This window comes from Polypterus senegalus, chromosome 6, assembly GCF_016835505.1.
Source record: "Polypterus senegalus isolate Bchr_013 chromosome 6, ASM1683550v1, whole genome shotgun sequence".
NCBI lineage: Eukaryota > Metazoa > Chordata > Cladistia > Polypteriformes > Polypteridae > Polypterus > Polypterus senegalus.
The window spans coordinates 191,558,432-191,574,947 of NC_053159.1; the positions used below are offsets into that span (position 1 = coordinate 191,558,432).

Below are 16,516 nucleotides of genomic sequence, written 5' to 3' on the forward strand. Positions count from 1 at the left end.
CTTTACACAATGAAAGGCATCTCAAGGCACTTTACACCTGCAGGATGTCCTCCATATTTTATCATTGTCAGCCCCGGCAGGCAACCTCACTCATAGTTGCACTGGAAGTCAGCAGTGATTTTATATAGCGCCTTTACATAGACTACATCATATCGAGGCACTTTACCTGTGCAGTATTACAGCATGAGCCCAGCAGGTGAACTGACTCACTCGGGGTTACACTGGCAGTGAGTGAGAGAGGTTTGAACTCAAAACCGTGTGATTATCATATAGCGCCTTTATAGAAGAGACTCACATTCTCAATATTTTCACAATATGACCCCTCAGTGGGTGAAGTGGCTCATTTGGGGTCACACAAGGAGTAGACACCAAGTCTTAAGTGGTTGAGGGGGGCATTGCCAGAGATGGCTGAAGAGCGAGTGGTCCAGCTTCTGTTGTATTGTTTTGCTGTAAGACACCTTGTGACAGTGCTGAAAGGAGCTATATAAACCGGATTCATTTTCTGCCTGCTCTTGTCTTCCACTAACTTGCTAAACTTATCTGTGCCCCCCAAGTCGACAGAGTGGGCTTCATAATGGATGGAGGACGAATGGAGCGTAACATGCACTAGGTGGCGTAAGTGAGGCCAGGAGTGTGTAGTGTGGCCACCCCAACAGGCCATAAAGGGTACTGCGGGTAGAGATGAGGCACCACAGACACTGAAGGAATCTGCACAGTCCTGACTCGCCAGGGGTGAAGGCCATCCAGTGAGAAGCCCTGCCAGCTTCACCAGCCAGAAGGTTCAAAGTGTTTGAGGAGAAGGATGCCCCCAAAAAAAAAGTGTCCCCTTAAGGGCCCACCATATTGGTGACAATCTAGTGGCAGTTCCGGTTCTCCTGCAACTGGGACTCAAGTGCCCCCCCACTTGGAAACTTTGGGGATTGCAGTGGCCAAATGGCCACCGAGTGGCCCTAGAGGCTTGGTGAACTGAACTGGCACAGGACTGGCACGGGACCCCCAGAACAGAGTGACTCGGAGTTATCCCTGTTTATAGCAGTGGAGAGAGAGATGGCTGCCGCCTTCTGTGCACTGATTAGATGCCTCAGCCTGCTCGGGGTGGGCGGAGGAGTTGGGGGGGGTGTTGTCGGGGGCCCGACTTGGGAGATCAGAGCTGCCAGCATTCTTGTTGTAAAAGCCGCAGTTCCTCGGCGTGATCTCACAGTACTGGTGCAGGGACCGCCGCTGGAAGCAAGGAAGGACTGGGGTCTCGATGTGGACTTGATGTGGCGACGCTGACTTGGCGCCTCCTTTTGTTCTCCTTTTCATTCCTTTTGCTCTTCCACACGAGTGCTCCTCAGCCATGAAGAGCCGTGTGCCACACTGGACTTGCCTGCTGTTTGCCACTCTTACTCTTCTTCTCGTGCCACCAGGGAAATGCCAGGACGGACAAAGCGGTAAGTGGCATTTTTCTTCAAGTCTGCTGCCCGCCTTCTCTCTCTCAGCCATCTACTCCGTGCCCGCTTGTTTGTGCCACCCGCAGATGACCTCAAATGCACTTATCTGACATGTAGCCTTAGGTGGGATTGGGGAAGCAGAACACGATATCTTAAATCGTGAAGTCTCCCCTCGTATGTCGGGACTGGTGGTGGAGAGGAGCCTCGGTGGCCCCCTGTCTCATTACAGGGTGCTTTATGGGATGGGATCTCAGTTTCTTTTCCCTATAAGGGCACAAATTGGCACCAGGTTTCAGTTCCTTCAACCTACAAGGCACTATATTGGACTGAATTACAAGGGAGATCCCCATCTAAGTGTGCTTACTTGGTCTGAATGTCCACGGGGACAACATCTCAGCCTGAACCCCCTCTGCATGCACTGTGGGGACACAATCCTTTGTCCTCTGTAAGGCACTATACTATATCTGAGTTAATGTTAATTGTGTTCTGCTTAGATGGCAGCAAACTTTAATTTGTGACCCCACAAAAGGGTGACATTAAAGGACAAGAATCTTCATTTCTTTATTTTTATAAAGGCACCATACGGCAAAGCAGCTCAGTGTCTGCTCTTGTTTTAACACACATGTCCTGGGGGGTCTAAACGTGCGCATCCAGCAGTGGGCAAGCAATGGGACAACAACTGCACCCTACATGGACACCATATAGGACTGAAGGGCGCTACATGGGACAGGATCTCAAATTCGACCCCCTCACACAGATATTCCCATGTAAGGCGGACATAAGGGTCGCGTTCAGAAGTTCCGGTACTCTTAAAGGAGCATCAGACGGGACCTCTTTGTAACAAGCACCCCATGACAGGACGCTATATATGGGACATGATGTTATTTTCTATACCCTTACTTGCACATTGTATGGGACACAGTCTCTATTTCTATCCTATAGAAGGGTTGCTATATGGGTCAGGATCTCCATTTCTAACCCTTTATATGCACATCAATCTCTGCCCCGTACAAAGGAGCAATATGGGTGAGGAACTCCATTTTTTAATCCTTTTCAAAGCACTAATATGGGACCCATTTACAAGGTGCCCCCCTCCCCCATACAAGGGCGCTATATGGGACACAGCATCAATTTCGCTCCACTTTCATGCACATTATATGGGACACTATTCTTGACCCATATGAGGGCAGATTCTTGACTTCTACCCCATTTATATGCTCAATTAGAAGGGCGCTATATGGGTCAGGATCTCAACTTCCCCCCTAAAGGAGCCCATTATAGAGGACCCAAGCTCAATGTATACCTGGACTGCAAGGAAATGACTCCCAATGGGTCAACGTCTACCCTTCTTAAAAGGTCACCCCATCAATTTCTACCCCCATTTACAGGCACATTATCTGAGACCCAGAGAAGGGCACTAAATGGGGTAGAATCTCAATTTCTAAGCCCCCTTTGAACGTTCATCATCTGGGACTCGATCTCAATGCCCATCCTTTGTCATGTGCTCCTGCCATTATGGGTACCCCATCTTCATTTCCACCCTCCCTTTCATATTTCATTGATCTACATTCCTATACGAGGTGAGCGCACATTGGCTTGGAGGGCACATGTCTTCAGCTCTATCTTCTTAGGTGGGTTACGGTTGGCACTGAAGCTCAGATTCCTTTTTAATGTTTTTGACGCCCATCAAGCTGGAATTGAGCGGGTGAATTTCAGATTCTGCAAAAAGTTGATCCCTCAGTCTTGAATATTCACCCCATGCACTTGGGATGGGCAGAACAAGTGAGGACTCCTAAATGGGGCTTAGAGGGACAGAATCACCCAAGGCTTTGTCCACTTCTGGTGTCCCCAGAGACTCAGTGGACATTTTCATTGGCTTACAGAAGAAGCAGCTCTCAAAGTTTGTGATGCCACCACAGACAGAGGGGCCCTGGTGGGGCACCTCCGACAGATAACAGTGTTAGGAAAAGGCTCTTATGGCTTTGGCTCCTTTTGTCCTCAACATGTTGCGAAGCACCCCTTGGCATTATGGCTATGCCAGCTGTGCCCATTAAAGTGCCAGTCCATACCCCCCATCATGATCCTATTGTGTATCTCTTGCTGCTTTAGTCTCCACATCGCTCGACAGCTCTCTGAAGGCTCCGTCTCCACTCATCATTGTTCTTCGGTGCCCGGGGCGGCCGTGCGAACATCTGCGCGCGTCTTTTTTTATATTAATCTGCGGCAGATGTGGTGATGACAAAAAAAATCTTTTGGAGCCGAGGATGATGAAATGTTTGTGGGAAGACTCATGGATTTGTGTGAGCAGTGGGCTATGGAAAATGCCTGGTGCCCTCGTGTTTATGGGGGCATCTGTAGCAGGCCCAGCTGACTAGGCTGGTGACAATGACAAGTCCCATGGGTCACTAGAAGTAATCCAGAAGGGGGCATTTCGTGGCATACGAAAAATAAGCAAACATCAATGTCACCCACATGGTACTGCACCCCCTGTCTGCTGTGCCTGGGTTAGCCAAGGCTGCTGGGATGAAGGGTGGCGCCATCTAGGGATCACAAGGGGCAGTATAAGAAGTGGTCAGAATTCAAGGAAATGGGGGGGGGGTTAACTTCAAAGACATTTTCCATGAGCTCACTTGGTCCTGAACTTGAGTCATACATCTCAGCCTTTTGACCAGTGCAGCCCCCCTCACCTGTCACACAGAAAGATAAACGGCAGGGCAGACCTGCAGACGTGGGCTCAGGGCTGGGCGGGGGCCGCATGGCCCTTCTAATTATCCCAAAAAGGACGATTCCCACGAGACAGGAAACATGCGGCCTGTCCGGCTGGGAACCTTCAAGTGAAACGCAGACGGAGTCCCGGGTGAGGTGGTGGTGGGGTGGAAAGGGGGTGAGGGGGGATGAAGAAGGTGGTCTCTGGACAGGCTGACAGATGACTGTGGAATTGTGGGAAGGGAGTTAAGGGAAATGAAAGGAGTGAGGCGATGGGCAAAAGGGATGTGTGACAACAAAAAGAGGCCGGCTTTGGCTCTAGTGAGACCCCCAAAGTTATCATGGCGAGCCCCCTTCCCCCCCATCTACACTTTCAGCTGTATTGTTACATTTTTAGTACTCACCATTTTGGTCTGAAGTAGGGATTTGTGAAGATAAAGGGGGTGGTGCCACACTTACATTCATGGGGTGTGGCTTCACAGGAATAATGGGCGACTCTGTACTGAGTTGGCAGAGTGGGAATGCTCAGAGATTTGATGTGACTGGGGAGACAGGGGCGTGGCTTCGAAGGAGTTGACACCTTCCATAAGGTGAAAGGAGGTGTGGCCTCTAAGAGACTGGGCAGGGCTTTACAGCAGTCATAAAGGAGAAAGTTAGAAGTGGGTGGGGCAAAGAGGGGCGTGATTTATGGGAGTAGTGGGCGGGGCTTCATAGAGGGAATAAAGGAGATCTTCTGGTTTTGAAAAATGAAGGAGTGGAGATCCAGAGGCTTGCATGAGACCCCCAGGCCCAGTGTCTCTCCCGTGATGTCGCCGTTGCCTTGTCTGTTCTCTCGCATGCAGCCCCCTTGTCTTTCCAAATTCTCGCTTTCTTCAGTCTGCAGTGCCGTGTGCAGCGCGTGGCTCATCGCCCATGTCTAATGTGGGCCGGGAGGTGGGGAGGGGGGCTGTCAGCGGTTGTGGTAAGACTCCCAAGTTGCTGATTTGGAGGAAAGTTCTGCCAGAAGAAATAGCGGACACGCCCAAGTGTCTAACGGGCTCTGGGAGAGAGCGACTTGTAGTCTGTGCCACCGGAAACGGATCTGCAACCTGGCAGTGCCGCGTCAGCACTTTAAGACGGGATCATGGAGATGGGTGGGAGTAGACCCCTCGGGCCATCCCCCATAGCCAAACCAGTGTATTCAGTTGTCAGCTCCTCTTAACTGGACCTCCTTGGTTAGGTGGAGGCCACAAATTGGCAGCAAATCCATCCACATATCCATCTGCTCTGCTCATCGTCCTTCCTCTTCATTCATCTGCCCTCTCCTTTCCATCCGCCAATCACTCTGCCTGTCCACTCATTCTTCAGTCTTTCCATCCATCGCTCCCCTTTGTAGACTTTCATCTTCCAGCCCATTAACTAACCTGCCAACCATCCACTCCTCCATCTGCTCTTCATCATCCCTCTTCACCCATCCTTCTCTGTCCTCTCACTTCCGTGCATCAATCCCTGTTTCTGTCTATTCATTCATCATTCCTTCTATCTGTCTTCTTACCGGACTTTAATTTTTTCATCGGTCTTTGTTCTAGTCTGTCATCTTCCACCCCACTGACTAACCATCTGTCCATCCACTGGTCCATCTGCTCTTCACCCACAATTCCATTCATCTACCCTCCCCTTTCCAGTCTTTTCATCCATCCCCTTCCTAGACTTTCATCCTCCAACCCCCTCCTCCATCCATCCACTCCTCCATCTGCTCTTGATCATTCCCTCTTCACCCACAACTCCATTTATCTGCCCTCCCTTTTCCATCCACCAATCCCTCTTTCTGCCCACTCATTCATCATACTTAGCCATCCATCCATCCATCCGCTCATCCATCTGCTCTTCATCCTCCCTCTGCATCCATCCTTCCATTCAGATGCCTTCTCCTTTCCATCTTTCTGTCCATTCCTTTCTCAGTATTTCCATCCCTCTGTTCATCTTCCATTTATCCATTCATCTGCCCATCATTTGAGCTGCCCTGCTCCCCTCCCTCACTCTGCTCCATGGTATCTCCAGGGGTGTCCAGTCAGCCAGTGGTTTCCCTTACCAGGCCAGTATGTTCCCTGTGTTTCCCATCAGGTGGTCTTGTCAACCTTCAAGACCCTCAAGCTCAAGTGTCTGTCACCGAGGATGTTCACAGCAAGTCCTTCTCACTTAGAGGCTTCATTAGAGGATGGCACACCGGGCTTCTCATGTACCTTGGGAAGCCAGTTCACCTCCTGCTAAGATGGGCACTGGGTGTTTGAGGCAGCTACCCACTGGGCAGCCTGGCACCATCTCCTGGTGTCTCAGACAAGAAGCCAAGTCTGTTGAGCTCTGGTCACCATGGGCATGATGCCAGGGCAGTACATGAGGAGCAGTGGAGTTGGCATACGGTGCCCACATCACACGGGGGCTGGCCGGGACCCTTCTGTTAACCAGGGCAGCCATGTGAGCGAGTCGTTCCACTCGGCCGATGTCTGCCAGATGTTTAAATTGTTGTTCTGGCAGCAGCTGGAAATTATTAAAACACGACTTGGCAAGGCAGCACGAGAGGAAGTGGAAGGCTGATGTAACAGACATCATGTAAGAGCCGACGGGCTGAAGAACATGGAAAAAAGAACGATGTAAGCGTGAGGAGAGGGCCGGGCACGTGACAAGGGGGTCGAGGGGGGAGAGGAGGAGCAAGGGAGCGGTGCCAGGGAAAAGGGGGTCCTATATAGCGCCTTTTAATAGAGGAGGATGACATGACAGGCACCTTAGTGCCGGATTTGGGAAACAGCAGAGGAAGTGGGAATAGGAGCTGGGAGACCCAACGGGGAAACAACTGGGTGAGCTGGGAGTGGGAATTGATGTAATGGGGAGTTAGAAGTTGAAACTGGAATAGGAGCTAACTGGGAGTTAGTGGAAAAACTGGAAATGTGATCTGGGAATGCAATAGAGGTCAGTGACTTGAATGGGAGTGAGAATCGGGGACACACCAGGAGTGAGCAGCTGAGGGGGAAGGAGGGGTCTGCAGTGACTCTGGGAATGGGAACTGGGACATAAGGGAACTCAATGGCCTAAATGGGAATGAGCGTTACCAAGAACACTGGGAGTCAGTAGATTATTTAGAAAGGAAAGTTGGGGACATTGTGGCGAGTGATACTGGGACACAATGGGAGTTGATGGATTAACTGGGAATCTGACTAAACAGCACAATGGACATCAGTGGCCTAAATGGGAGTGAGAGTTGCGGACACAGCAGGCACGAGTGGCTTAACTGGGAAAGTGAATTGAGGACACACTGGAGGGGAATGAAGAGCGTGAACCTCTGAGAGACGCTCGCTAGCAGTGGATAAACTGGGAGTGGGAGATGGCACATAACTGGGAATGAGCATCATAGAAACACGGATAAACTGGGAAGGTGACCTGAAGTGACTCTGAGAGAAGCACAGAGGTGGGACAAAATGGCATTCTGTGGCTTAGCTGGGAATGAGCTTTGAAGAAACACTGAGTCCGGAGATAAAGTGGGGATGTGATTTGAGAGTGTACTGGAAGTCAGTGGTTTAAATGGGAATGAGAACGAATGACACACTACTGTAGATATGAGCGCCTTAACTGGGGAGGTGAGTCAAGGATACGCTGGAGGGGACTGAGGTGACTCTGAGTGACATTGGGAGTTAGTAGATGAACTGGAAATAGGAGCTGGGACATCATGGGGTTCAACAACTTAAATAGGAATGACAATCACAGAAACACAGACACTTACTGGATAAACTGGGAATGTGAACTGAGGATATACTGGGAAACAGCAGCTCTAACTGAGAATGGGAGATGGCTTATAATGGGATTCAATGACCTTACTGGGAGTCAGTGGATAAACTGGGAAAGTGAACTGAGCACACACTAGAAGTCAATGGTTTAACTGGGAAATTTCAAGTGAGGACATGCTGTGGGGACAAGAAATGACTCTGAGAGACACTGGAATGGGATAACGGGATTCAATAGCTTAACTGGGAATTTTATTTAAGAACGCCCTGGAGGTCAGTGGCTTCAAAGGGAACGTCAATTTGTGGGACACAGTCGGAATAAGCGGCTTAGCTGTGAGGGGGAACTGAGGACACGCTGAAGTCACAACATAAAGTGACACTGAGAGATGCTGGGAATCAATAGTTAAAATGGGAGCAGGAATTGGGACCCACTGAGGGTCAGCATGCGAACTGGGAAAAAATAGTAATGTGAGTCTTCCTAATAGGTAGTTGGTTGGGCTACACACTGGAAGTCAATGGATAAACTGGGAATGTAAATTAGGGACACAATGGGAGTCAATGGAAAAACCCTCAGGGAGAATCAAAGATGTGACGAGTGACTCTGAGGGGCACTGGAGTCACAAATGGCATTTAGTAGCTTAACTGGGAATGAGCAATGGAAGAAGACTGGAACACAGGGAATGTGATTCAAGAACACCCTGGAAGTTAGAATGAGTGGCTTAACTGTGAAGGTGAACTGAGGACATCCTGGAGGGGACTGAAGTGACAGCTGAAATGACACTGACACACACTGGGAGTCAGTGGATAAACTGGGAATGAGAAATGGCACATAATGGGATTCAACAGTTTTACTGGGAATGAGGGTCACAAAATTATCTGGGAGTCAATGGATAATTTAGAAAGGAGAGTCGGGGACATGCTGGCGAGTGACTCACTGGGAGTCAGTGTATTAAACTGGGCAGCAAATGGAGGGAGTTACTGGATAAACTGGAAATGTGATTTAAGAGCAAAATGGATGTCACTGGCTTGAAACTGTGAATGGGGGACACACTAGGAGTGAGAGGGGCTTAAATGGAAGGGGGAGTTGAGGCAGACTGCTGGGGACCTAGGTGACAACATGGAGTGACTCTGACAGGCAATGATAGTCAGTGGATAAACTGGGAAAGGGAGCTGGGACATAATGGGATTCAATTGAACTGGGAATGGGCATTGCTGAAATACTGGAGCCCATAACATAAACTGGAAAGGAGACTCGGCACTATGGAGACACACCGAGAACAGACAACAGGCAGACACGACACGGCCCGAGCCAAGCCCTCCACCCGGCGCCCCTCTGACGTACCCCAGCCGCGAATGTTCGTCTGTTTACTTTGGCCCAGCAGCCGACGAGAAAGACCTGAGTCAGGGCTCAGCGGGCGCCCGCCTGTGCGACCACCTGGTTTGATTCAGAGCTCCGTGGTCCCGTCGTTGCGACTGATGCTCCTCCGTGACGGCTCTTTTTCCGTCGCTGACTTCATCCCCGTCTTCCAGCTGGCGCGCTAGCGGAGCTCAACAGCGGCCGCTCACAGCGCCTGCGCCGCCTAGCGGCAGGAATGAGCAGAAGCGACACACACACACACACACACACACACACAACACCGCCCACTTCCTGGGAGCAGCTGCGAATAAACGCAAACGCGCGCCCCCGGGCTATCGTTAACTGACGTCCGTCCCCCCCAACTTCTCACAGACTGGGAAACTCGGGGCCGGCGTAGTCAGGGTTGGCAGCACAGTGGGGAGCTTTCTATTGACAATGGGAGAGAGGGGCTGGCTTGGTGGTGTCACCGAAAGGGTTCCAGGGGTCATGCTGAGCAAGTGACACAATGGCTGCATTTTCTTAAAGAGCCGAACACCCCCTTCACTTGGATTTCTGCCCACTTAGCCCTGCTTGAACCCAGTGGATGTGTGGACAGAGCTGAGAAGAGGCAGGTCCTCGATGGCCTGGGTGACCCTGTCACACACTAGTCAGACTCTGATAGTGTATTTGTGAAACACTTTGGGATGGAGCAAACTACAGAAAGGCGCTATATAAGACACTAACGACAGATTCGGTGCTCCACATGTGCATCTCCACGCAACTCCCTGCCTTTTGATTTCACTTTCTAACAAACGTATCTAAACATCTGAAGTTTACTCTATAGTTGGGCTGGTGAAAGGCACTATATAAAGTCACAACGTGACTGATTCACTCAGTGTGTGTTTCTGAGCGAGTCCCTCATCCTGTCAATGGTCACATCATGAAAAGACATGCAGATATTTGAGCTATGGTTCTTCAATCGGGATGGTGGTTTGTATAGAAAGGCGCTATATAATCTTATAAGGTGAACAATTTAGATGCACATGCAAATTAATGCATGCCCCTGGGGGAGTCCCACAGACTGCTAGCCCTCACGTTGTAAAAAATACAACTAAGCCATCAAACTGTAGCTTTGTACCTGTGATAGTGTTCAGCCCTGAAAGGCGCTATATGAAGTTATAATGAGATTCACTCAACCTGTGTCTCTCTTCAAGTGTGTTCTCCTACCACAGCTTGCATTGTGAAAAACACCTAAAACACACAGTCAGCTCGTCTCTGGTTCTTTACTAGGTGTGAGGTTCCCCACTTAAAGGCGCTATATGAAGTCAAAGGTGAACAACTCAATCCCCACATACAACTCCCAAAGTGACAGTTGGACCAGGTGTGCTCACAACATAAAAACATATGCAGACCAAAGAATTGCATCTTTCTGCCTGAGATGACATTCACTGTTGAAAGGCGCTATATAAAGTGAGTCAGTCAGTATCTGTTTCTAAGCAAGTCACTTATCCTGTCAGGGCTCACACTCTGAAAATACATGCAGGCAGTTGCACTACGTTTCTTCAGTAAGTTTAGAATTTTGACCGATTTGGACCCTCAGGCAACTCAAGGTGTCCCCCTAAGTGACTCCCTCCATCTGCTAGAGCTCACATTGCAGGGGTGATGTTCACTGCTAAAAGGCGCTATATAAAGTCATGCAGTGATTCACTCAGCCTGTGTGTCTGTAGTGAAGTCCTGTATCCTACCATAGCTCACACTGTGAACATCCATAAAACACTGAGTCCGCCTGACTGTGGCTCTTTACCACGTATGGCGTTTGCTACTGCAAGGCGCTATATAAAGTCAAAGGTGGCCAATTAAACCCCCACTAACAACTCAGAATGATCTGGCAGAGCTCACACTGTAAAATGTATGAAGGCAAATGAATTGTGGCTCGGTACTTGGGGGAGGTTTTTCTGTGTAGAAAGGCGCTATATAAAATGATTCATTTGCCACGTGTGACTCAGTATTTGACCCTGAAGGTCTCTCATTCCTAGTATTGTCAAAACAAATGGAGTCAAGTGCACTGTAGCTCGGTCCTCGGGATGGTGCTCGCTATTGAGAGGCGCTATATAAAGTTCCAGGATGATTCACTCTAATCAGGTCTTGTTGTGCCACAGCTCACACTGTGATAACACAGAGAACATGCAGTCAGCTTCGCTACGGTTCTTTACTAAGGGTGTTGTTCACTACTGAAAGGCACTATATAAAGTCATAGACAGGCAACTCAATGCGTGTCCCAAAATGAGGGCTTTACTAAGCAGTGCCCACATTGTAGCTTTGGACTTGGCTGGTCGCAGGAGGACCGATGGGAATATTGGGTTCTGTCTGCTCAAGACTCTACCAGTCAGTTCCTCTCCTCTCCACTAGATGTCGTCAGGTGTGTAACTCTCTGTTTAACTGTTTGCTTTATTGATGCCTCTGTGAGCCTTGAACGCCCCATTTGGCCCCCACATCATCTGTTATGTTTGCTGTTTTCATTCCAAATAATATTTACAAACTGTCAATTGGATTCAAAGATGGCATCCTTTATAGGGTGGCATGGTGGCAGAGTTGTTAGCACTGCTAACTCACAACTCCTAGGCCCTGGCTTTAATTTGACAGGTGCTCTTCATCTGTGTGGGGTCTGCATGCTCTCCCCAGGGTCTCAAGTGTGTTGGGTTAATTGATGACGATGTGCCCTGTGGTGGGTGGGCTGCTCTCATCTTCATGATCCACGCTTTTGATGGGATAGTCACCAGTGACCTGGCCGGATGAATGGACACCAGTATGTCCAGTAGCTCTGTGTCACCCATTCATGTTCTTTTTTTGATGATTGGCTGATATCGACCTACGATGAGTGCTGCCCACATGTCTTTTATTGGCATCCCTTGTCTCATTTTGGTCCTGACTTCACTCATCTGAGTGCCCCCTTCTGGGTCTCCTTAATTTTGCCACTTGCACCAATTTGCAGGCATTTTCCCTCATTTGAGTGCCAACTGCCTTGTTTCATCTGCGGTTCTATCACTTGATGTCCTATTTCCAAATTTCTGCTTGATTTGTGACCCCCACCATCCCCTATTGTCTCCCTTATCCAAGTATGGGGTCTCTAAGGTTAGCTCTTTTTATTGGCATCTTCACTTTGGTCTTTAGTTGGGTATTGAGGCTCAGGCTTTGCCATCCCTGTTGGCACCTTTGGTCTCCAGACAGTCATAGTTAACCTACCTGGACACAGGGAGACCATGCAAACAGTGCATTGGGGGGCTTTGAATGGTGGCTACTGGAGGTAATTGTCCTTACACTGAAAGAAAATGGTTGTCAGACTTGGGCACGATTTACTACCTGAAGTAAAGGTCAGTTTTAGCCAGAAGGTGGCGCCATATTGTAAGTGCTATATTGGTACCCTGTCTAACTGGCACCTAAGAAATGTTAATGTCCTTACTGCCAACACATTTTATGTACTAAATAAATAAATACAGTATATATATATATATATATATATATATATATATATATATATATATATATATATATATATATATATATATATAATGTATACGTACAGTGGGTAAGAAGGTATCTCATCTCAATGCTACCTCTAACATCCAAGTGAAAGACATCACAGCTACCGTTCAGGAGAATTTAAAGAAATCAAAGACAAGAAATCCTCAGACTAATAAAGGAACCCCCTCCCCCAAACTCAATCAGGTGTCAGTGCCCCCCATTTCCATTGTGGTTACTGGTTTCCGTCCACCTGTGATCAGTTGTAATGAGTGGGATTAGTGAAGCTCTTCCTGGTCCATTCATTCCCTTGCTTGGTAGAGCAACTGACAGCAAACAACTGGCTACGGGTGGCAGGTCACTTTGAAAAGATCTCAGGGACAGAGTTGTGGACATAAATAAGGCAGGAGACGGAGACCAAAACATCTCAAAGGCTTTATAAACCCAAGGGGCTCAGTAAAGTCCATTATAAAGAAGTGTTTGGTACTACTAGGACCCTCTCTGGATCCTACAAACTGGATGGAAGAGCAAAGAGGAAACTGGTAAGAGTGGCTACCAAGAGGCCAATGGCCACTGTGAAGGAGTTACAGGATTTGATGGCACAGAGTGGTCATTAACGGTATGCATGTGACAACAATTTGACAAGCGCTCCACCATTGTGGCTTGTTCAGGAGGGTCGCACTTCTCAAGAAAGGCCACATGAAGGCTTGTTTGAGCTTTGCCAACTTGAAGATTCTGATGCCAAGTGGAAAAAGGTCTTCTGGTCAGATGAGACCAAAATCAAACTATTAGGCCTCAACACCAAACGGTCCACCAATGCAGCTCACCATCCACAACACACCATACCGACAGTAAAGCATGGAGGGGGAAGCAACCTGTCATGGGGGGCCTGGGGCTCTCGTTAGGGGAGAAGGAAAAATGGATGGGGCAAAATACCATCAAATTCTGGAGGAAAACCTGCTACCCTCTGCCAGAAAGTTGAAGATGGGTCGAATGTTCACCTTTCAACACGACGACGACCCGAAGCAGACAGCAGAACTGAGCACACGGTGGCTGAAGGAGAACAAAAGGAATGTCCTGGTGTGGCCAGTCAGAGCCCAGACATAAATCACAGTGAAAACTGTGGAAAAATCTGAAGATAGCAGACCACCAACATCACCACCCAATGTGACCGAACGTGAACAGTTAAACTGTAAAGACGAGTGGGGGGCAAATATTGAGTGGGCTCAGTCTAGATGGGCAAAGCTGATAGAGAAGAATCAACAGACTCAAGGCTGGCATTAAAACAAAAGGGGGTTCAAAAAAATGACATGGGGGGTCCTTTATTAATCTCAGTTGGTCTTGTTTTTGTTTTTTAATAATTTTTCTGAACAGTAGCTGTGATTTCTTTCACTCGGATGTTAGAGGTGGCATTGAGTAAGTAAAGCCGGAAAAAAAAAAAAAATGGGAATATTTCCAAGGGGGGATTCTTTTCTATGCCCACTATATGTGTGTGCGTGTCTATGCAAATCTATGCATTATTTATATGTATGTTTATGTTGTAGTTTTGTTCTTTAATGGCACCCTGGCATGGTGTTCAGCATCGAAAGGCGCTGTATATTCCTCAAACACTCACATCAGGAGAGCTGAACCCTGCTTAGTGCACCCCCTTTAGTGTAACACCCCACCATTCTACAGTGCATTGTCACCCCCAACATGAAGTGGGGTAGTCGACCATACCAAGCTGTAGGTGGCCTTAGAGCCGAGACATCTGCAATGCTGGCTGTCACCTTGTCACTTGTCACACTGGGTACCCTGCTGGCAGAACCAGTTCTGAGCCTAATCAGCAGAAAGGGGTGCTCTTTTAAAAAGAGGTGGTCCTCCTTTCTCTATTTTTGTGCAGGGCGCTATAAGAACTGAAGCACACGCAGACTGCCACTTCAGCAAGAATGAGACTGGAGGGCCTCCCTTGCACACCGCAGGCCTGTAGTTAGCCGGGTAGCAATTACCTCAAAGTGCCGTTTCTAGTGCCAAGTCAAAGCAACGTAGCATTTTGGAGTTAATTATAGCAAGACTGGCGCTCGCTGATTAAAAACTCCAAAAAACGGGGAGAGGCGCTTTATTGTGGTCAAACGTTGCCGTGCTTCGCATTTTTGTGTGGGAAAAAAGAGAAAGGAAAAAACTGGAGCTGCAGCGCATGCTGCCACACGGAGCCCGGGGATGTGGAGGGGACGTGGGACCGCCGAGGGGGCATTCTAACTTCTCACTTGAAATTAATTTAAAAAACTTTAGCCTGGCACACTGGGGGCTCAATCCCACATTGACTGGATGGAATGGCACCCTCTTAATGTGCACTGGGGTGCTCCCCAACTCCTGGACGTGACCCCGCCCCCCCAATGTTATTGTCATACTCTTTCACTCTGCCTGCCATTTTGAGACAGTGTGAAAGGCACCTCAGAGCTATCAGACACAACCGATGCACACTTTCAGGCCAAGAGTTGTCATTTTCGATTGAGTGACAGTCCACTTGAGCCCAATGTGAGCAGCAGATCACTGAAGAGCTCCTCTCCACAACCCTCAGACATGTCCACCTGTCCACTAGAAGCTGGTCAAAAGGGCAGGTGTAGGTCACTCGTTTGGTTTAGCAGCTCCACTGCCCCCTGCGTGTCTCCTCCAGATGTTTCTCCAAAGTCATCAAAGGTTTCCAGGCCTCAAAAGTCTCCTCCCAATTCCCAAGACCCTTCTTGTGGCTACTGTACTTCCCTGGGTCTCCACTAGGTGTCCTCACTGACCCATTTAAGCAACAATATTGATACAGCAACAAGTTTTATATCTTCAGTAGGGTCACAAGTGTCACATTTGATGACTTGGGCGCATCTATAGAAATGTAGGGATGGAGGGTTGGATGGATTGATGGATGGATGGACTAACTAGGACCCCACTCTGTGATAAGCTCTTGTGAGAGAAAAGGTCATTTCCCTCACTCTCCACTAGGTGTCCCCACTCACTGTTTAATCGGTGCCACTCTGATCCTACAACTTCTAGAATTCATTGCACAATTTGACAGATGTGGATACAGCAAATCTGAAAAAAGGACAGACAAACAGCCCGATTGGGTCTCCAGTTCTCTGCTCGTGCCGGAGGGGCTCACTTCCCCTACTCTCCACTAGGTGTCTTCACTGACTGTTTAATCAACACCATTCTGATCCTTCAACTTCCAGGATGCACTGTAGAACCTTGAAGATGTGGGAACAGCAGATTTGAAAATGGACTGAGGGATGGACAGATGAATGACCTGCTGAGGTCCCCCATTGATCTTCTTTGCTCATGAGATAAGAGTTCACTTCCCAAACCATCCACTAGGTGTCGCCACTGACTGTTTAACATGTGGAATGCAGGAGATTTGAAAATGGACGAAGGGATGGTCGGCTAAATGGCCCGGTTAGGTTACTTCCATGTAAACTTTGCTTGTGGTAGAATATGTCACTTCCCCTGCTCTCCACCAGGTGTCCTCACTGACTGTTTAGTCGATGACATTCTAACCTTTCAATTCGTGGGATGCACTGCAGGATCTTGAAGATGTGAAACAGAATGATGGACAGATGAATGGCCTGATGAGGTCCCTGTTGATCTTCTCTGCTCATGAAAGAAGAGTTCACTTTCCCTACTGTCCACTAGGTGTCCTCACTAACTATTTAAGATGTGGATTCAGGAGATGCTCGTGCCTGAGGGGCTCACTTCCCCTGCTCTCCACTAGGTGTCCCTACTGACTGTTTAATCAACACAAT

At 48.6% G+C, this 16,516-nt stretch overlaps 1 protein-coding gene across 1 annotated transcript in view; it reads left to right on the forward strand.

The window, feature by feature from the left end:
• The first annotated feature begins 1,190 nt into the window (after window positions 1-1,190).
• col5a2a (collagen, type V, alpha 2a) overlaps window positions 1,191-16,516 on the forward strand; it is a 138,848-nt gene continuing 123,522 nt past the window's right edge. The window contains exon 1 of the mRNA XM_039757778.1: window positions 1,191-1,433. Within this exon, the coding sequence (XP_039613712.1) occupies window positions 1,340-1,433 (94 nt within the window). The 5' untranslated portion in view covers window positions 1,191-1,339. The remainder of the gene's footprint in view (window positions 1,434-16,516) is intronic.